Source organism: Vombatus ursinus, unplaced genomic scaffold (genome assembly GCF_900497805.2).
Source record: "Vombatus ursinus unplaced genomic scaffold, bare-nosed wombat genome assembly UNPS02014825.1, whole genome shotgun sequence".
Taxonomy (NCBI): Eukaryota; Metazoa; Chordata; class Mammalia; order Diprotodontia; family Vombatidae; genus Vombatus; species Vombatus ursinus.
In genome coordinates, this window is record NW_020954603.1 from 7,040,978 (window position 1) to 7,062,189 (window position 21,212).

At 54.7% G+C, this 21,212-nt stretch overlaps 1 protein-coding gene across 4 annotated transcripts; it reads left to right on the plus strand.

Moving 5' to 3' along the window:
• The first annotated feature begins 80 nt into the window (after window positions 1–80).
• On the plus strand, window positions 81–17,538 carry TMEM53 (transmembrane protein 53). 4 transcript variants are annotated; one of them, XM_027838122.1, is made up of 4 exons: window positions 100–234; window positions 11,636–11,755; window positions 12,528–12,652; window positions 16,823–17,538. In XM_027838122.1, the coding sequence occupies exon 4, from the start codon at window positions 16,859–16,861 to the stop codon at window positions 17,474–17,476; it is 618 nt and encodes a 205-aa protein (XP_027693923.1). In that variant the 5' UTR covers window positions 100–234; window positions 11,636–11,755; window positions 12,528–12,652; window positions 16,823–16,858; the 3' UTR covers window positions 17,477–17,538. The 4 variants fall into 4 exon arrangements, with proteins under 4 accessions (XP_027693921.1, XP_027693922.1, XP_027693924.1 ...); XM_027838120.1 differs by lacking the exon at window positions 11,636–11,755 and having other exon boundaries at window positions 81–234; XM_027838121.1 differs by lacking the exon at window positions 11,636–11,755 and having other exon boundaries at window positions 81–234; window positions 12,531–12,652.
• Window positions 17,539–21,212: the final 3,674 nt, after the last annotated feature.

Here is a 21,212-nt window from a genome sequence, read left to right on the forward strand (position 1 = left end):
CTGGGTCAGAGGAGGGATTTCCGGTTCTCCGTGCAAGAGGAGGTGCGAAGGACCGGAAAGGGAGGGTCCCAGCGTGCGCGGAGCCCGGACCCAGTCCTGGGTGCTGGGGTCTCCGGCCTGGGAGGGAGGGAGGGTTCCCGGGAGGGAATCCGAGAAGGGCCCCGCTATCCGCAATGGGCTCTGCCGACTTGGACGTGACCATTCAGATCCCGGAGCCGGTCTCGCACTATCAGGGTATGGGGCTGGGGCTGGGGGGGCGGGCGGGGGCGGGGCTTCTTTCAGGGGCTCCCCCATACATCCACTAGCTTCCCTCATACACCCGTGGGTCCCTGTGCAGATGCTCCCCCATATGTCCCCGGGACACCCCCCGCCGGGGTCTCCCAATACACCATGGGTGCCGTGCAGGGTCTCCCCCATGCTCCCCCAGAGCTCCTTTCATACACCCTTGGGCATGTTCCCCATGAGCACCCCTGTACTGTTCAGGGGCTCCCCCATACGCCCTCAGGGCTTCTCCCACACATCCCTGGGGTTTCCCCCGTATGCTTATGGGCGCCTGTGCAAGGTCTCCCTGCATTTCTTGCCTCCCTAGGCGCTTTGCAGAGCCCCACCCCCCATCTCCCCTTCCCATTCCTGCTTGATGGCCAGGAGACCTGCCTGACAGGTTCCTGGTCAGCCTTGGAACTTGGGAGCCCCACAGGGAAGGGCTGGAACAGCTGCTTTGAAACAGGAGAGCTCAGAAGTAACACTGAGCTTTAACTTCATGTCTGACAAGCTCCCTGAGATCTCCTAACAATTAAAGCTGGGAGGGTCCTTAGAGCTCATCCAGTCTTCTCCCTCTCAATTTCACTGATGAGGAATCAGGCCCAGAGAGGGCCAGAGACTTGCCCAGAGTCAGACAGGGAGTGAGGGACAGGTGGGATTCCATTCCAGGACCCGGTGGCTCTGTCCACCACACCCGACTGAGGGGCAGCTTGGGACAGACTTGGTCTTAGTCTCCTGACTGCTTGACTTTGGCCCAAGACTGTTGGGAATACAGCTTCGTAGGCCCTTGCTGCCATCTCGGTCAGCCTGGTTACTTTACTGATGCTGGCTCCACGAGTCTGAGGGCCTTTCTAGAAGCCTGGTGGTTTTGGATGCTTTTCCTGACAGAATGTCAGACCTGAGCATCACAAGGACTTCCCCTCTCTGAGGGAGGAAGAGAAAGGCTTGATGAGATTGAGGGATGAAGTTGATCAATCTCAAGGTGTTACAGTGGGAAGGGACCTGAGTCCTCTAGATGTCTGACTCGGGAGATGTAGGTTAGAGTTGTTTCTTCCATCTACACTTTCCTGGTTTGCTTGTATTTTTTTGGAGGGGTGACCCAAGCATTTGATTTGACATTTATTCCTATTCAATCTCTTAATAAAGTCAGAACAGCACTCTAGTCTACTAAACTCTTTTCTGGTCTTGACTTTATCATCCAGCATGTCAGCCATCCCTCCTGACTTTGGGTCATCTGCAGATTGGAGGAGTCGAGATCTGTCTTTGACCTCTGATTGGGTGATTCTGGGATGGGGTGGGATTTCCAGTTCCTTAAGTGAGAGACATTCAGGGCAGAGTCATTGACTTTAAAATGTTGAAGTCAAATTTTTTTTTTTTTTGGAGGGGGAAAGACCTGGTTTTGAATCTACTCCCGCTCCTTCATTCCACACATCATTAAGTTAGCAAGCTGTGGTGAAGCTCTTACTATGTGCCAGGCAACTGGAGGCACCAGGATAAAGATTGAAACAATTTTGAAGCAATTCTGCCTGCAAGGAGCTGGTATTTTAAGGGGATAGCAACTAGGACATAGATACATTATCAACAAAATCTATATATATAGCAGAGAGGGGGATCAGGAAGGGCATCATGTCAAAGAGGGATGATGTCGGTGTAGAAAGTGAGGATGGGGGGCATTCCAAGCAGAGGAAACATGGAGACAGGAGATGGAATGCCACGTTCAAGAAGCCAAGGCAAGGCCAGTTTGGCCTCCTCCTGGGAGGGTGGGGACAGGGGGGGTAAGGTCCAATGAGGCTGGAAGGTAAACATAGGGAGAGTGGATGTTTGGGCACAGGGAACAAGCAGGTCAAAGGCTGATATCTTTGGGGTGGGGGCAGAGAGAGTACCCTGTGAGTCTCTGTCCTCCAATTCGCAGCCAGATTCTGAGAAAAAGACATCTTTACTTGTTGATATCCACTTCCTTACTCTCCCCCCATTTCTCAAGCTGCCCTCACCTGGGATTTCCTTGTGGCCATACCCTGGCTCCTTCTCAAGCTCTTGGCAGGTTTTGACCTTGGCCGTCCCCTCCTTCAGTGACCGGTGTGGCCCCAAACGCTCTTGACATCCTCTTCTGTCTAGTCTGACCACTGCCGGGAGACAGCTTGGGTCACCCTGGGTTCAGAGCCTCTCTTGGACCCCTAACTAGCGGGGTGACCAAGGCAAGCTGCTTGGCCTTTTTCCTCTTCTCTGATAATTGCAGCATCTGTAAAATGGGGGTAATAATAGCACCCATGCCCCAGGGTTGTTGTGAGGATTTAAGGCAATAATAATTGCAGAGCTCTTAGCACAGTGCCAGTTACATAGTAGGAACTTAATAAATGTTTGTTCCCTTCCTTTTAAGCACATCTAAGGCTACTGATCCCCCTAAGGCCCTTCATAATCTAGATCGAACCTCCGCCTTTTCAGACGTAGTCACGAGCACCCCGGAGTGGAAAGGGCTTTATGCAGGAGTTTAGCCATGAAGGAAGTTAGGAAGGCTGAGAGGCAGGAATGAGGAGGGAGGGCATTCTAGGCACAGGGGACAGACAGCCTGGATGAAAGCTTGGAGATGGAAAATGAAGCGTTTTAGATGGAGAGCAATGGGAAGGCCAAATTGACTGGACCAGAGAATGTGTAAAGGGTACAATAAGTTGCAAAGGTTGGTTGCAAAGGTTTTATTTTTGGCCTTGGTGGTAATAGGGAGCCAGGGGAGTTTTATGGAAGGGGAGTTTCATGGTTAGACTTGCACTTTTAAGAAAATCCCTTTGGCAGCCTTGTAATGGATGGAATGGAGTGAGAAGAGGTGGAGCAGAGTAATGAGCCCAAAGTCTACGGCAGTAGTCTAGGTGAGAGGTTACAAGGGCCCACATCAGAGAAATGGCCGGGGTGAACGGAGAGGAAGGGATGGTGTTGGGGAGGGACGGGACGGGAAGGTAGAACTTTATTGGAATGATTTGACAACATGCTGGATCTGTGGGGGGAGTTAGGGCCGGCCAGAGAACCTGTAAGGACCGCAAAGACAGGGAAGGACCTTCTCTGGGAGTGGGAGAGCTGTAGCTGACCAGAGGGAAGGCCGAGATGCTCCATTCATAGTTTGTTTATATCTTCCCATGAAGAAGAATGAATGACTTTTGGATTGGGAAGGACAGAACAGAAATGATGTAGAGGGATTTGATACCCAAGATGAATATGGAGATGGAGAGTCCTGAGCTGCCCTTTGTGAGTGCAGGGGAACGAAACCTTTTGGGGAGCCCCTCAGTCTAGGGGCTCTAACTGCTGAGCCATTGTCAGTCACGTGAAGGTGGGATGGCAGGGGGAGGGAAGGACAGACAACTTGGTTTTCAAAAAAAGGGAAGAGAGGCGCCTCTGTGGCTGTGGGACAGTGAACTTGGCTTTGATTCCTGGGAGAATTGTGGACCAACAAAAGACGTGATTAGGGAAAGTCTCCAAAAGTAAGCAGCGACTGCGATTGCTGGGAGTTTCCTCAAGAACCACTGTGACAAGCTACCCGACTGCCCTGATAGATCAGGGAAGTGTGAGAGCCAGTAATTTACCTGGAGTTCAGCAGATGTCCGATAAAGTAGCTGGGACCTGTTCTCTTGGGAAAGATGGAGCGATAGAACACAGTTGGATGGATTCCAAACTGGTTGTGTTGCTGAACTCTGAGAGTCGCTGCTAATGGTTCGTGTCAGCTTGGCAGAGGTCTCCCAGGGAACTGGGCTTTTTTACCTGCTTAATGATTTGGTTAAAGGCCAAAGTGTGTGCTTATCAGATCTGCAGCTGATACAAAGCTGGGAGGGAGAGCCCACACACCTGAGGATCTTGCCAGGCCAGGTAGAGCATTGGGCTATGTTTAATAAGAGGAAATCTAATAGCAGTAAATGCACAGTGTTGGGTTGGATAGAAAAAACAATCAGCTGCCCAAGGACAGCCAGGGGGAGGCTTGGTTAGATAACAACAGTTGGTCTGAAAAAGAACTTGGCCTTTTTTTTGGTGGGCTGGAAGCTCAGGGAGTCAGCAGGGTGATGGGGCTGCCCACAAAGCTCAGAGGAGCTTGGGTGGTATTAAGGGGGTCCAAGTGTCCGGGAATAAGGAGGTGGTGGGCCCTCTCTGCCACCTGAGGTGGATCTCATGTGGCCTGTGATGTTCAGGGCTGGGGGCCCCTTAAGAAGGCTGTGGATCAGCTGGAGAGTGGCCAGAGGAAGGGAGGGGCCAGTGTGATGAATGGCCTGGAGTCCACGTCCCATGAGGACTGTGAGTGCTGGTCTGGAGAAAACATGCCTCGGCACGGGGTGGGGAGATGGCAGAGTGCCCTTTGGATATGTGAAGGCCTGTCACTTAGACTCGGGGGCAGAACCAGGGACCATGGAGGGAAGGGGCAGAGAGGCCCACTGAGGCGGGCCTCTGGTCGGGTGTGTTACAGGCGTGGGTGGCACTTGAGGCCAGTGGGGTCCCTGCTGACTCCCACATCCTGTGCCTCCTGGCTCCTTCCTGGGATTTTGTCTTCTATGAATTTTTGGGCATCTTTCCTGCTCGTCTTTTTTCTGCTCTGTTGTTCCTCTCTGTGGAATCTGTCTTGCTGTATCTACCTCTGCAGTTTTCTTCTTCTCTCCTCCTTTTCCATTTAAAGCCCCTTTGATCTGATTGGCAAGACACTTGGAAAGTGGATTCTTTGTCGCCTCTGCCAGGTGCCCCCTGCCCCTGGCCAGGGGTTGTCTGCTGGCCCAGAAATAGAAATCCCATTGTCGTGTGCCTTCTTTGAAACCAGCTCACTGCTGTTCCCTTTCCAGATGTACCTTCCTGTGTGAATCCTTTCCCTTCTGTAGGCGGCAGTGATGGAAATAGCACCTGTGCCCCATAGAGCACACAGCTCCAGGCCGGACCGTGCTTCCCCAGGGCCTTCTGGGCCCCTGCTGAGAGCTGATCCCCAGCAGGGGGTGGTAGCGATCCGGTTGGATGGGTCTTAGGAGATTCCCTGTGACCTTTTAAGTCCATTCTCAGGTTATGGCAGCTTCTCTGGGCTCATGGGTGAGAGAGAAAGCCTTGGGAGTGGCTGAAAGGACAGACTGGGCACCAGGCAGACAATGGATTGAGAAGGGAGTGGGTGGCTGGAGAAGGGGGAGGGTTTGGCAGAGCTGGTGAGGAAGGGGTCGTGGAGATCGTCCAGCTCCCTCCCCCCCTCCCCCTATTTTATATTCTGAGGCTTAGAGAGGGCACAACAGCAGCTGCTGAAGGGCAGGGACGGCCACTTTGGCCTTTGTGTCCCCAGACCAGGGCGTTGCACATAGTGGGTGCTTAATAAATGCCTGTGGGTGAGGAAATGAATAAAGTGAATGACCCAGCAGGTAGCAGGTAATTGGGACTTTGCTGCCAAACCAGCAAGGCAGCTAATAGGCTGAAGAATGGAAGATGACCTTTGAATTGGGAGTTTGGAGGTCGTGGGGTGACCTTTGAGACAGTGACAGGGACAGAAGGCAGATTGCAGGGGCCTAAGGGGAGACAGCAGCCACTGCCAGAGGTCAGATGGGCACAGGCTGGCTGGGCTTATTTCAGCCTGCCATGAGTTGAGCCTGTCTGGGGGCAGACGGAAGAAGAGGGAATGAGAACGACGTTGAAGGAACCAAGACCACAGGAGGCACATCTGGGCCTCTGTGCCTGAAGTGAGGGGATGCTGAGGAGGCCCTGGAGCCATGGGCAGGCTGCAGGTCTCTAGTCTGGGTGCCCCTGCACCCCAGCACGAAGGCTGAGTACTCGGGTCTCGGCCACCACGATGTGACATCACTCGTCTTGGACACTTGCTCCCAGGAGGCTTTCTTTGGGGAAGCCTGGTTGTTATTGCAGTGATGACCACCTGCAAGTTTGGGGAGAAGAGGGCAGGGGGAGGTCGGAGATGACTTCACCTGCAGTTCTGTGGGCTTTTGTGCCCACCCCCTCGGGGCTGCCCAGGCCGGAGGTTGACAGAGCCTGTGACGTATGAAGTGCCAGAACCATCATCCCCAAGTGGCAGAGGGAAAGACTTAGGCTCAGAGAGGGAAGTGACTTGTCCAGAGGCTCCCAGCTAGTAGCAGGTGTCTGAGGCAGGATTAGAACTCAGGCCTCTCTGTCTCTCTCCAGAGTACTTCATAGCTGGGCAGTAATGCAGTACTCCATGGCTTCCAGGGATGTAAGTGGCTGCCATGGCATTGTTGATTGCTGTGTTTCTTCCAGGTGGAAGGCCCAGACAGGACCTCGGCCTTGCCCTCCCGGAGCTTGGTCTGATAGGAGACAGGGCCCGGTTGGATGGATGGCAGGTACCAGGGGTAGTGATGGGGGCTCTGGGAGTCTAGAGATGGGGATGAACCAGAGTAGCCCAAGAAGGCTTCCCGGAAGAGGCAGGAGGTAGCTGGGTCCCGAAGGGCCGTTAAGGTTCGGAGAAGGAGGCAAGGAGTGTGGGACAAGTGATGCTATACAGACAGGGGACAGGGAAGAGGCTTTAGGGGTGAGCACAAGAATGTGTGCTGGCTAGATCTGGTGGGCCCATCCAGGGGAAGGCCTCGAATGCTGGGCTGACAAGTTTGGACTGCATCCCACAGCGAGGCTTAGGGGAGGTTATGTTGTTCAGGATTCGGGGCTTTGTGTGATTCCACATCACACCGTGGAAGGATCGGAGTGGTTAGTGCTGGTCTCTGTGGGGGTCCAGCCTGTTGGAAGGGCACAGGATTAGGGGTCAGGTTGATGCCAGCTGCCTGCCCTCACTGCTCCTGGCTCTGCTTGGCCCTGCTGCCCTTAGCTTGGTCAGGACGGACTTGGAGGGTAATTAGAGTACCTTGATTCGTTCACACCTCTTTGGTCATTATGACCCCTGGGATAAATGGTGTAGGTGTGGCTGAAGGGCAGGCCCAGGTGTGTGTGCCTGGAGGTGAGAGAAAGGACTGTGTGAGTCCCTTTCTAGAAACCAGCCCCGATCCTACGGGATCACCTTGAATGGGCTGGTGGGATACTGTGGCGTGAGAGGGAGAGGAGGCGCTGTGTGGGGCAGGGACGTGGGCTGGGGTCAGATCTCTGTTTGGATGTGTGGCCTTGGATAAGTCACTTCCCTTCACTAGGTCCCCTCCTTTCTTCATCTGGAAACTAGGGGTTCAAAGGAAGGAGGTTGGGCTCTGGAATCAGGGGGCCTGGGTTGGAGCCATCTGCATGGCCTTGGATGTCTCTTCCTCTCCCTGGGCCTCAGGCCCTTCCTCTCAGATGAGGGGCTTGGTCTTCTTGGTCTCTGAGGTCCCTTCTCTTTCTTTCTTTCTTTCTTTTTTTTTTTTTAATTTTCACATTAGTTCTGTTGTAAGGAAGAATTAGAACCAAGAGAAGGAACCACCAGAAAGAGGAAATAAAACAAAACACAACAAAAGAAAAATTGCAAATAGTATGCTTCGATCAGCATTCAGACTTCATAGTTCCTTCTCTGGATGTGGACAGCATTTTCCATCATGAGTCTTTTGGAGATGTCTTAGATCCTTGTATTGCTGAGAAGAGTTAAGTCTATCAAAGTCAGTCATCGAACAGTGTGGCTGTTACTGTATATAATATTCTCCTGGTTCTGCTCACTTCACTCAGCATCAGTCCATACGTCTTTCCAGGTTTTTCTGAAGTCAGCCTGTTCATCATTTCTTATAGCACAATAGTATCCCATTACATTCATATACCACAACTTGTTCAGCCATTCCCCAGTTGATGGGCATCCCCTCAACTTCCATTTCTTTGCCACCACAAAAAGAATGGCTATAAATATTTTTGCACATGTGAGTCCTTTTCCTGTTTTTATGCTGTCTTTGGAATACAGATCTAGAAGTGCTACTGCTGGGTCAAAGGGTATGCACAATTTTATAGCCCTTTGGGCATAGTTCCAAATTGCTCTCCATAGTGGTTGGATCATTGTACAATTTCACCAGCAATGCATTAGTGTTCCAATTTTCCCACATCTTCTCCAACATTTATCATTTACCTGTTTTGTCATGTTGGCCAATCTGATAGGTGTGATATGGTACCTCAGAGTTGTTTTGATTTGCATTTCTCTAACCAATCTGAGGTCCCTTTTCATCCCACATCTGTGAGATTCTCTGACTTCACTCCCTGTGCCCTTCCTAGTGGAGCTGTGGGCCCAGCTCTTTGTCACACTGGTCAGTAGAGTGTGCCAAATCGGGACTCTCCATCCCAGGACATAAGTGGGAGGTTTGCCCAGGGTCCCAAGGTGAGCCTCAGGTCTGCCCGCCTCCAGTTGTGGTGGCCAGATGTGGTTCAGGTAGAAGGACCCAGACCAGGACTCCTGGCATTCCTGGCTGGGGCTGAGCCCTGCTCCGGGAAGGAATGGAGGTAGGGCCGGTCCTAGCATCTTAGACTCTTGTTGGGTTCTGCCTCTTATTTTAAGGAGGAGGCAGCTGAGGCCCCAAGTTGAGACAGGTGAGTGTCCAAGCAGGGACCAGCAGCCTGCTAGCCTGCCCTGCTCTCTACTGGCTGAGGCCATTCTTTCTCACACCAGCTCTTCCCTCAACCCCCCGGAAACGAGTGGGAGGGGTGGGGAGAGTGCCTTCTGCTGCTGCCCAGCTGCCCGCTCTCTTCAGCCTCTTGTCCCTCACCCTGTCCCTGCTTCCTTCTCTTCTTCCGCCCATTCCTGGCCTCTCGTGCCCTGTGTGGTGAGTGCCGGATGTAGGATTGTGCTTGCGTCTTCTCGGAGGTTCAGCTTCTCCATCTGTGCAGTGGGCACAATCACCACTGAGGTGAAGGCACGTGAAAAGACTGTCCGCTGAGGAGGGAGCCCTGCGCCTGCCCGTCATCATCATGGCCCGGATCCAGAGGCTCACATCACAGAGCAGGGCGCCCTTTGTGTCTGCATATAGGCTAGTCGGGAACTTGAGGAAGGGACCTTGCAAAGGGAGCCAGGGCATGGGCAGGGAGGCAGCACCCACAGAGATGCTGCCCCCTCACTGCCAGACTTCGGGATTCCATTAATTTCTCCAAGAGTGTGCTGGCCTCCTCTGGGCCAGGGGTCAGTGATTGATCTATTGACTCTCTTCCTGACAGAGCCTTGAAGCTTACAGGTCACCACTCCTGGCTCCTATAAATCTTAATCAAAAGCTGGAAGGTGGTGTCCTTTCTTTGTCCCTTCTGGCGCGGTGTCCTTGCCTGTCCTGGGAGAGTCACTGGAACTCAATAAGGGAGGGACCCTTCTTACCTTCTGGGAAAGGGCTTTGGTTTCTCCAGGAAGGTGGGTGGGTGTGTGTGTGTGTGTGTGTGTGTGTGTGTGTGTGTGTGTGTGTGTGTCTGTGTCTGTGTGTCTGTGTGTCTGTGTCTGTGTGTGTGTGTGTCTGTGTCTGTGTCTGTGTCTGTGTCTGTGTCTGTGTCTGTGTCTGTGTCTGTGTGTGTGTGGGGTGGGGGGATTTTCCTGATGCTCATGCTCTTACAGAAGGGTTTGTAGAACAGGGTCTTGGCTTCTCTACCTCTCATCTCAGGCTGTGTGAAAAGAGGCAGAGTGTATAGAAACAGAGAGGTGACCATCCCTCTCTGTTCTCTGCCCTCATCAGACCTTACCTGGAGGATTGTGGTCGGTTCTGGACAACATGACTTAACGAGGACATTGAGAGACCAGAAACCAGCCAGAGGAGGCCAGCAGAGAGGGGGAAGGGCCCAGAGTTTATGCTGTGTGAAAATTATTTGAAGGGCAGTTGGGAAGGGTTAGCCTGGAGAAGGGAAAACGGGAGGCCTTTAGCATTCTATTGGGCTGTCGGGTGGAGGAGGGGTCCTTGTACTAGACCTCAGAGGACCGAAGCAGGACAGCAGTCACAAGGGCTGCTGAACTGGCCCAGGGAATGGCAGTCCATCCTCCATTCAACCACCACACTGATATTCCTAAACACAAATTGAGGCTTGTTGTCAGGAGGAACATTCTAATAATGAGAACCGTCCCATGGTGGCATGGGCTGCCTTGAGAGGTGGGGAATTTTCCCTCTTGGAGGTCTGGGAACAGAGGCTGGACGGCCGCTTGTTGACATGTGGGGATTCCTGCCAGGTATGGGCTGGACTGGACACCGCTGAGCTCCCTTCTGTCCGCCAAATCCCGATTCTGTGCATCGTTTGGAGAGAGCCGGGGCTAAAGAAGCTCAGGAGATATGGGCATAGGTGGAGGTGGACCCTTTTCTAATTGGCTGCTTCTCAGCTCCTTCCAGGCTTCAGCACCCTTGTTCTCAGGAATCCCCTCTCTCCTTATCAGGAGCGCATCAGGAAGGGCCTGGCCTCTCTTCTAAGTCCTTGTATCCCAGGTGTCTTGCGCAGCTTGGGAGCTTGCGTGTTTCTGCAGTGTTTCTCCAAGGGCTGTTTACCAAAGTCAGGCCCAAGGTTTTCCTCCAGGACCCTCTTTGGATTATCTGTTTAGAGGCAGAATGGGGAGGTCATCTAATCCAATCCCCTCACTTGAGGAATCTGAGGCCTGATGAGGTTAAAACCACTATCCCAGTTGCAGGGCCACAAGGGATACCCACAAAGAGCCACACTGAAAAGTGCCCCTCGTGCTCCTTTGTTCCCCCTCCCTCCTTATCTCCACCTGGCTTCCCTTCAAAGCACGATTCCAATGTCACCTCCTCCACAAGGCCTTTTCTGAATGGCCTTGAAGCGAGTATCACCATCTGCTTTTTGCAGTTTCCTTGTGGGTTGTCTTATTTATATTCTGTAACCTTGTGGTGGAAGGTGAGCTGCTTTAGGATGAGGATTGTTTCATTTTTGTCTTTAAGTCACCAGCGACTCATAGTTCACGTGTTAGGAACATAAGAAATGTTTGTTGAATTGAATTAAAAAAAAAAGTCAAGCATGTGATCAGGGGCATAGGACGCTCAGAAGGCAGACTTTGACAGGAGTGGGTTGGTACGGCTGCAGGAGAATAAGAGAAACCAGCAGGAGCGCATCTTTCTCTGGGTGTCGGACACCACCCGGACATGGCGAAGGTGTTGTCTCCCATGTTGCCGCTGGCCTCACCCAGGCAGTGGCAATCCATCCTCCATTCAGCCCCCACAGTGATATTCCTAAAGTCACCCCCTTACTCAGCAAACTCCAGGGGCTCGCCATCGCCTCCAGGATTAAATACAAAACACTCCTTCGTGACCTGGCTCTGACCTACCTTTCTGGTTTTTTTCTTTTTTTTAAAATTAATTGATTTCGAATTATCAGCCATCACTTCCATGAGCTTTTGAGTTTAAAATTTTTCTCCCCCTCCCTTCCCACCTCCCTCCCCAAGGTGGTGCGCAATCTGATACAGGCTCTACATATATATTCCTATTACACCTTTCTGGTCTTCTTAAACTTCAAACTCTGACGTGTCCTCTTCCGTCTGGTGACACAGACCTCCTGACTGTCCCAGCAACAAACCTTCCTCTCTCGGCTTTGGGCATTTTCTCTGGCTGTCCCCCGCATCTGGCATGCTCTTCCTCATCTCCGCCTCCCAGCTCCCTCTGAGTCCCAGGTAAAATTCATCTTCTCTTGGAAGCCTTCCCTCTGTTAACTGTTTCCTGTTTATCCTTTGTACATATTTGCATGTTGTCTCCCCTTTAGACTGGGAGCTCCTTGAGGGCAGGGACTGTCTTTTGCCTCTTTTTGTATTCCCATGGCTTAGGTGTTTAATAAATGTTTATTGACCCACTGTCACCATGATTGATGAGGGCGTGTTGATAGCTCAGTGCAGCCCCTGGGGAGGAGGGATGTGAGGAAAAGCTTTCCCAGAGTGACGCAGGCCCCGGGACCACCCTTGCCCCCCAGATGGAGGTGGGATGGGCAGATGAGCAATGCTGGGGGTGTTGCAGAGGAGACGGCTGGAGGAGAGGTGGGATGGTGTAATGGACAGTGCTGGACCAGGGTGTAGGGTGTTGGGTGTGGGGCAGGGGTATGGATCTCAGCACCCTTCCATGCTCTGACACACGCAGCGTGGCCTTGGGCAGATCTCGTCATCTCTTTGAGAGCTGTCACAGGGGGGCAGTGACGCTTGCCTTTCTCTGCCTCCTGGCACCATTGTGCTTGGCCAGCCTCAAGCTTATGGTTCCAGGTTGGATGTGCAGGCCTTGAAGGTCCCTCTCAGCTTTAGGCCCTGGGCATATCTGTCCTCCCGATGAAGACACTCATGTACATAATTTCGGAGTGGGGTCTGAGGCTTGTGGGAAGAGGGGCCAAAGCCACATCCTGACACTGATCTCTTTTCTTGAGGGGAAGCTGGTTGTAGCTTGACCTGGATTATGTTTCAGAAGCAAGTGCAGACCCAGAGAGAAGGGAGCGAGGAGGGCATCAGCAGCCGGTGGTGATTCTGCTGGGCTGGGGAGGCTGCACAGACAAAAACCTGTCCAAGTACAGTGCCATCTACTTCAACAGGGTGAGTGAGTGGCCTGCGCCACTTCTGTCTGCCAGGGCGCCTCAACGGACCCCCAGGCTCCAGCCTGGCCACTTCTCTCGCCTTTCTGTGCTGGGAAGGTGGGAGCAGGAGCTTATGTCTATGGGCGGAGAGCACTGATTATGGACCTGTCGTGTACAGGGCCCTGTGCTTGGCACTGTATGGAGAGGAAAAGAACAGATCAGGGTTCCAAGGGGAGGATGGGAGCAGCTCTCATCTCAGGTAGGGGCAGGGGATGGAGAGGAGGCAGGAGCCACAGTGTTGGCGGGTCTTGAGAGCCGAGCCAAAGGGTGTTGGGGAGTGGCTGAGGCTGGGCTGGTCTTAGCTCCTCCTTAAAGACAGGCCCGGGTTCAGGGCAGAAGATCCCTCGTCCTTTGCTGAGAGGGCCTCCTGGCCTTGGCAGCCATGCTTCTGGGTAGGGAGGCACAGCTTTCCCTTCCCTCTGCCCTGCCTGGCCTGTTCCCCAGTCTGGCTGCCTCTGAGCCCCAGCTCACTGGACGAGGGGGTGGCTTTGAAGGGCACACACAGGGTCTCCCTGACAGCATCTCCTGCCACTTCACATGGCTAGGAACATAAATTCCTCCCCAGGCCTGGTCTGCCTCTGGTGGGGTGAGCTCCCCAACACTTGTTGCTTGGCCCTCATACAGCCCTGAGATTCTGGGATTTTTGCTCTCCTGGGCCTGCTGATTTCTTCTCTCTTAGAGCTTTGTGAAATAGTCTGTGTTTATGATGGTAACGAGGTTTTCTCCCTTCCAAGGCTGGCCGAGCCTCTGCCTCCTTGACGCTGCCCTGTGCTTTTCTCCTGGGTCTTCATCTAATCCAGATGAGGAAATCAGCCCAGAGAGGGGCAGAGGCTAGCTCATAGTCACACAGCTCCTCAGTGATAGGGCCTGGGTAGACCTCAGCATTTCTGACCTCCAGTCCTGGGATCTTTCTCTCCAGGTTCTCATTTGTCTTGGGCAGAGTGAACAAATTCCTTTTTCTCTGAGTTCCGCTGAGACAAGATTGGATTTTTTTTGAAAGGCATTTTTACTAGGAAACAGACAAACAAAATGATGAGGCCTAAAGATGGAGTGTAGAGCCCTTTCCCTAGTCACCACTGTACTCCTTTCTTGTTAGGTCCTGGACCTTCACTCTCAGCTTGGGAGTGGGGCCTCTGGGCTGCCCTCCTGGGCTGGTGCCAGTTCTCCTGGCGCCCGGCCCTCCTGGTGCCAGTTCTCCTGGCGCCCGGCCCTCCTGGTGCCAGTTCTCCTGGTGCCCGGCCCTCCTGGTGCCCGGGCCTCCTGGTGCCCGGCACTCCTGGTGACCGGCCCTCCTGGTGCCTGGCTGTCCTGGCAGCCTTCCTGCATCTTGACTCTGGGCCCAAGCCCATTCACTGGTTGTTTGCTTCTCATCAGGCCCTGGGCTGGGGGCCTCCACTCTACCCCTTGAGCCAAAGTCAGACTGACCCCATCCCCTTTCATGCCGATCCCCATCAGATCCAGGATCCATCGAATGACACCCCCATGAGCTTCTGATGGCTAAAAGACCCTTCAGGCTTTCCCCTCATTGGGCAGGGCATCGATGACTGACAGGCATTCAGCACAGTGAGTCCCTGGCTGGACCTTTCTGGGTTCAGGGACCTCTCGGGAAGTGGCATTCTCATATCCCAGCCCTGTGTTTTTAGGGAGCAGAATTTCCCACGGCTTCACTAAGTAAAGGGCCTGGGTCTCCTGCCTCCTCTGGCCTTCTCTCTTTCCCTTCCCCTTCTGTCTGTGTCCCATGGGGTCCTGGAAAGGGCGTGGCTTTGGGCGTGTTCTCCGCTGCCCCCCTTCCCCTTCTCTGTCCACACGTGTGCTCCCTTCAAGCTCAGCCCAGAGCCCCCTCCTGCAGCAGGCCTTTCTGATCCCCCAGTCACTAGTGCCTCCCCCCGCCCCCAAGCTACCTTGGACATGGTGTATGCCCTGATAGAATGGCTGCTCCTTGAGGGCAGGGACTCTTCTGTTGTTGAGACAAACAACATCCCCAGGGCCTGGCACATAGTAGGTGCCTAATAAAGTGTTTGTGGGTTGATTGGGGCACGCCAAGGATTAGGAAGGCTGCTTGAGTAGTGTCCCAGGGATGGGGCTTGCCACGCCTTCCTGTGTCTGATCTGAGATGAACCCTATCTAACCAGAAGGAATTTGCGGGGAGGCCATAGGGCCTCAGGAGCAGTGCCTTCCTCTTCATTGCTAAGGGTAAGGCAAGCTTTGAATTCCAACTTTTCCTTCTTTGGAGAGAGGGAAATCAAGGTACAGAATAGAGAAGTGGCTTATCCACAGAATTCTAAACATGTCGGACTCACTGAAGGTGTCTTGGGTAAGTGGTAACAGCAAATCAGTGGCCAGGGCAAGATTGGGACCCAGAGGTCCCAGGGTCCTGCCTCTTGGACATTGTGAATGGAGATGTAAGGGGCGGCTCTGCCTTGGCTTCATTCTGCAGCATTCCCCTCCTCCCCAGGATGTGCCCAAAAGAAGGTTAAGGTGTCCTGGAGGTGCTGGGGACCCCGGAGGATCCCTTGTGGTGGCATATGCCTCCGTCTGACCCAGTGTGGACACCCTTTCGTTGCATGGTCCCTTTGGCCTGATGCCGCTATCTGTGGAAGGAGCTTAAGGTTAGGGGATGTCGGGGACCTTGCAGAGTGGGGAGGAGGGAAGGAAAACTGAGCTGCTCCTTGGGCTCTGATGGTAAAGCAAGAGCAGCAGAGGAAGAGAGAAGGAAAGGGAGAAGAAGAGAGGGAGAGAGGAGGGAAGGAAAGAGGCAGAGACAGAGGAGAGGAGAGGAAAGATGGAGGGAGGAGAGAGACACACAGAGAAAAGGAGGAGAGAGATAGAGACAGACACAGAGAGGAGACAGAGCAGAGGGTGTGACCAAGGACCCCGGAAGGAGGAGCTGGGTCCTTTTGGAGAGGCTGGAGGAGCCCAGCCTTTGTCCACTGGCTGCTCAGGACTGCACCCAGCCCTCCAGGCAGGCAAGGCTGTGTACAGGGAGCCAGGCTGGCTTCTGGTCTGTCTTGGATGCTGAATGTCACCTCCCTTGTCTCATCTCTGTCCCCTCCCCTTATTTCCTCTTGGCTGGGTGAGTTATTGAGGGTATATATAGAATCTTGTGCTTAGGTGTCCCGAAAGCCGAGCTGCATGTGTGAAGGCTAGACAGTAGTCGCCCTGTAAAAGATCCAGAGGTCCTGGTGGGCTGCTGGCTCAGTAGGAGTCCCACTCCCCCCATGCGATGGCAGTGAGAGGAGCACGTTGGGACCTCAGCTTCAGGCCTATGGCAGGGACAAGAGGGAAAGGGAGACCCTCTCCTCTCCCTCCGCCCCTTCCCATTTAAAAAGGAGATCCTAGCAGGTGCCTGGATGGTGAAGGGATTCCCTCGGGAGTCATTTGAGGAAAGGAGGATGGTGAGCCAGGAGAGAGCTAGATCCGTGGAAGAGGTTAGATTGCCCCTCTGTGGGGGATGGGGAGAAGGCACGGCTCAGTGTAAGGAGCTTAACTGAAGGCTCGTTGCCCCGAGACAGTTTCTCCAGGATGTGGTAGAAGAGATTGAGCCAGATGACACAAGGCCCCTGGCCCATGTGGGCCTTGGGTCCCAGGTCTACTGACCTGCAGCCCGGGGGGGCTCCCCCCGCAAAAAAAAGAACAAACCCCAAACTGGACTGCTGCTGGTGCCTGAAGTTGATAAGCTCTGGGAGGACAGGCCTGCTTCTCATTTTGACTTTGTGTCTGCAAAGAGTGGGCGCCTAGTGTTTGCTGAACTGAACTTCTGAAAGGCCTCCTCCCCAGCCTTCGGATATCACGGAGACTCAAACTTACCTCACTCTCCAGCTTTCTAGGGTCTCTGCCCCTCATGGCTCGGTGGGTTAGAGTGAGTCCTTAGCCCCTGGCCCGGTGTGAAGGCCCAGCAGTTTGGGGTGGTTGGCTGCATTAGACTGTCTGAGCTGGCCTTTAGCTCCGAGGCTGTGATTTTGGTCTTCTAGGCCGGCTCCCTCCTGTGGGTGGGCAGGTGGGGTCTTTGGGCCCCGTCCTCTGCCCCGGCCTCCCCCATTGGGCTCTTGGCTGGTTCTGTGGAGCAGTGAGCAGAGGCCGAGCTTTGGAGCTGACCTTGCGGGTTGGGGGGTATCTCTGCACCCCACAGGGATGCATCGTGATCCGCTACACCGCCCCCTGGCAGATGGCCTTCTTCGCGGAGCCCTTCGGCATCCCCTCCCTGCGCAGCCCTGCCAAGAAGCTTCTGGAACTGCTCTTTGACTATGAGATTGAGAAGAAGCCCCTCCTCTTCCATGTGTTCAGCAACGCCGGGGTCATGCTGTACCGCTACGTCATCGACCTGATCCACACGCACCGCCAGTTCAGCCACCTCCGGGTGGTGGGCACCATCTTTGACAGCGCCCCCGGCAACAGCAACTTGGTGGGGGCCGTGCGGGCCCTCTCCACCATCCTGGAGAGCGAGCGGCCGATGCTGCGCTTCTTCCTCCTCCTCACCTTCGCCCTGGCGGCCGTCCTCGTGCGGCTGCTGCTCACCCCGGTCACCGCCATCTTCCACGTCAACTACTACGAGGCGCTCATGAAGCAGTCATCGCGCTGGCCCGAGCTCTACCTCTACTCCAAGGCCGACCGCATTATCCGGGCCTGCGACATTGAGCACATGGTGGTGGCTCGGCTGGAGCAGCAGGTGCTGGTGCGGGCCGTGGACTTCTCGGCCTCGGCCCATGTCAGCCACCTGCGGGACTACCCCACCTACTATACCAGCCTCTGCCTCTCCTTCCTGTACAATTGTGTGCATATGTGAGGGCTCCCCTCGGGTGCTCCCCTGCCCTTTCTGCCCAGAAATAAAAGTCGGCTCCCCCTCCAGCCTGGGCTGCTGCCTCTCTGGACCCCTGCACTCTTCTCCGCCCTGGGTGCCAGCCAGGCTTTGGCTGGCAGAAGCAGTGGCCCATTCAGGGGCCGGGAGGTTCATGGAGCACCTTCCTCCCTTTTCCTTGGCAGTCCCCCAGCCCCAGGGGGTGGCAATGAGCACAGGCTGCGGAGGGGGCCTTGGGTCAGGTTATTGACCAGACTCCCCCAGCTGCCTCTCCCACCACAGCCAGAGGAAAGTGCACAGATGGAGACCAGAGGCAGGGGTTGGGGATGATGGCAGCTACACCTGGGTAGGGCGTTAGGCCAGCCCAAGCTTGCAGAACCGGTGGGAGACACTGGCTGGTGTTTACTCACTCCAAGCCTCATTGACTTGGTTTTGGCTTCCAGCGGTAAAGGTGGCCTGGAGTTGTAGCCCAGTGGCTTGGGGGACAGGCTAGTGGTGGCTTAGTGGACCCCTGCCCACTAAGCCTGGCCCAGGTAGGGGAAGGCTGTCCCAGGGGCATGTGGGACTCGGGCCTGGGAGGCCAGGCTTTAGGGGAGAACCTCCTTTACTGATACTTGCCAGACCACTCAAGGGGCCTTTCTCCCTTCCACTGGTTTACTCCACAATGAACTGCAATTTGGAGTTCAGCAATCTTGAATCTGTACCTGACCCAGTTTTGGTCATAGAGAGCTCAGGAGTGCTCAGAATGGGACCAGAACCCCGTGTCTCACATCCCCCCACCAGAGTCATCCTGTCTCTGATGGGAGCTGCCCCCTCCCCCAGGCGGCCTCTTCCACAACTCTTACTGTTATGGCCTTTCTCCTGACATCTCGCCTCAGTTTGTCTCTGCATCCGCCCCCGGCCCCTTTGCCTCTTGGCCTCTCCAGGCCCTAAAGCAGGGACCGTCTACCCCCCTCCCCACCCCTTTAGGCCTCTTCCCAGGAGTCAGCTGATTTTCACAGAACCTGAGCTCAGGGCTCTTCCCAGCTTGGCATCCTGCACTGGATGTGTTCCAGCCCATCCATATCCTTCCTTACCCATGGTGTCCAGGGCTGGGCACGTCCTGCAGACCTAGCTTGCCCAGGCTACTGCAATCATTGCCTCTAGTGGGGATGCCCCTTGGTTTTCTCAGCTGCTGTGTCAGCTCACCGAGCTGGCAGCCCTCTAACCCCTCAAGTCTTGATCAGACGAACTGCCCTGTAGACACGCCTTCCTGTCTTGGACTCAATGAACCCAGGTGTAAGACTTTCCAATTTGGTCCATTGCTGTAGCCCTGGCAGGGTGTTCTTGCACCTTCTCATCCTTCCAGTGTGACCTGTCCCTTCCTCCCAGTTCTGTGTCACTTGCAGATTTAATGAAAATGTCATCCATGTCTCTAACAACCCAGGGTCCTGCAGAGATCCCTGGGACCCTCCACTGGAGACCTTCCAGGGTGCCATTTGTGATCCTTTTTTGACTGTGGCCAGCCACCATACATGGGGGGAAGGAGGGTGAGTCGCTCTGAGTGGGGTGGGGGAAAGAACAAAGATCAGAGTTCTAATCTTTGCTGTGTAATGTTGGGGGAATCTGGAACCCACCTTGAGCCTCTTTCCACATCAGTGAAAGGAGGGGACTGGGTGGCCAGGCTAGGGTCTGGGAAGTGAGCCAGCCCTCTGGCATCCCTTGACCTGGAGTTTCTGGACACGCGTGATGCCCCAAGACCCCTCCGGTTGTTCCACATTCTAGCTCCCTTGCTGGACTGTGCTGCTGCCTCTGCCCTGGTGTTGTTCCTACATGTGGCCAACAGGTGGCAGTGCTGCCCAGTGCAGGTTTGCCTAGGCTAGAGCCCTGGGGAACTGGGGGGGTCAGTGTGGGCTGAGGATTGGTGCTGTTGCAGGTGTGGGCGCTTTCTGGGCCTTCCCCTCCCCACATACATTGTGGGAAAAGGCCTCATGCCCCCTATCGGTCTATCAGGGAGTCCCCCGCAGCATCAAGAGCCCAGACTTGGGGTAGCAGCTCTTTAGCCCTGGTGCAAGGCCAGAAGAGGGCAGTCCCATTGGGAGGGCAGCATCAGCTCCCAGCCCAAACCCTGGGACAGGCCAAGGAACTGGGGCTGGGGGGAGTGGAAAGGCCCTGTTCAACCTCTTACAGATATGGACACTGAGGCCCAGAAAACAGAAGAGACTTGCCCAAAGTCATGGAGAGGGTGCCTGCCCTAGGTTCCCTGCCAAGAAGTGGGGCTGAGGGGCAGAGAAGCGATAGGGGACTGAGGGAGAGGGACTTAGGTCCTGCAAGGAAGCAGATAGAATGACCCCAGCTCCAAGGTCATGGGCATCGCTCTCAGGGGTGGCTGAGAAAGTGGAGGGCCTATCTTGGGTCCAAGGAGCCTCTGTCCACCCAAATCCACGCCATGGAAGGAAAGGCTTTGCCAGACTGCGTCCCCCATTGCTGGGGGGTGGCGAATGAGGTCTCAGGCTGGAGCTGGCACACAAGATGTGGGTCCCAGCTGAACCACGCCCTGCTCATGGGTGCTGGCCAGCATATCAGCACACACCCCCTCCCCCCAGAGCACACCAGAGGCACCCAATGCACCAATACGTGCCACACAAAACAGACCCCCTCCCCCGCCACGGGCAGCCCATTGCATTCTGGGATAGCTCAGACATTGAATTCTAATTTGCCTCTTTGCAGCACCTTCCCTACATCCTCCCACAATTTAATGTGCTCTTCCACATAGCAGCCTAGGACTTCTGTTCTTCAGCCTACCCAGCCCCAGCTCCTTCAGCTTGTGCTCATATGGCCTGCACTTGAGCCCCTGAATGCAGCTACCCTCCAACATTAATTTGGCAAAGAGCCAGAGAAACCTGAAGGCGGGAGGGGGGAGGGGCAGTTGTGGGGAAGGGCCCCCTCCTCCCCAGAAGGGCCCTTCTACCAGTGCCAGCCCCTTCTATTGGCACCTTCATTATGGCAGGCAGGGAGAAGTGCCCAGCTCAGAACTCAGAGAACCCTGGGCCAAGCCACTACTGTCCCCTCTGATGAATGGTTTATAGCAGGGGCCTACCCTTAATGCTGTGGGGAGTCTAAACCCGGTAGTGTGACCACCCCATTGCAGACACCACAGGGACACAGCCTGGCATTATCGGCCCAACTTCATCCCCCTTAATCTGCTGTCCTGGACACCTTGCTTAAGTGGCATAAGCCCACCTCCGTCATTAGGATCTCCAGGGCTTAGGGCCTCTTTGACCCCCAATCTATCTGAGGCTGTTTGTCTCCCTTCTCTCTCTGGCTCAGGTGACCCCTGGTGGCTAAGGTCAGGATCTTCCCATCCATCAGGCTGCTCCCAGGCTTCCACTGACCTCTCACCCCAGACCTGGGCAGCTCAATGGTAATTGGGTTTGGACTTGGCCCAGATGGGAAAGTGGCGCCTGTGACCCTTTGGGGTGTGTGTGGAGCTGGATGACTGCAAATGTTTGGTTTTTTGGAGGCAGAGGGCAAAGCAGTGCAGTCCCTGGGGTGACACCCTCCCCCCATGGCTAGTGACCTCATGGCTTCCATTCTACAGATGAGCAAACACGTACAGATAGGGCAAGGAGTTGGCCTGGTTATATGTTGAGCTAGTGGCTGTGTGAGGGGCTGTCAGTTGCCCAGTCAGGAGCATTGTGGGGCACTGCCGGGCATTCAGACGCCCCTCTCACTGGCCTGGGCT

Excerpts from the sequence above, each read along its gene's own strand:
- TMEM53 (XM_027838120.1), top strand. The coding sequence starts at position 174 with ATGGGCTCTGCCGACTTGGACGTGACCATTCAGATCCCGGAGCCGGTC. Across the intron at positions 235-12,527 it reads GCCGGTCTCGCACTATCAGG|AAGCAAGTGCAGACCCAGAG; the intron begins GTATGGGGCTGG and ends ATTATGTTTCAG. Across the intron at positions 12,653-16,822 it reads GTGCCATCTACTTCAACAGG|GGATGCATCGTGATCCGCTA; the intron begins GTGAGTGAGTGG and ends TGCACCCCACAG.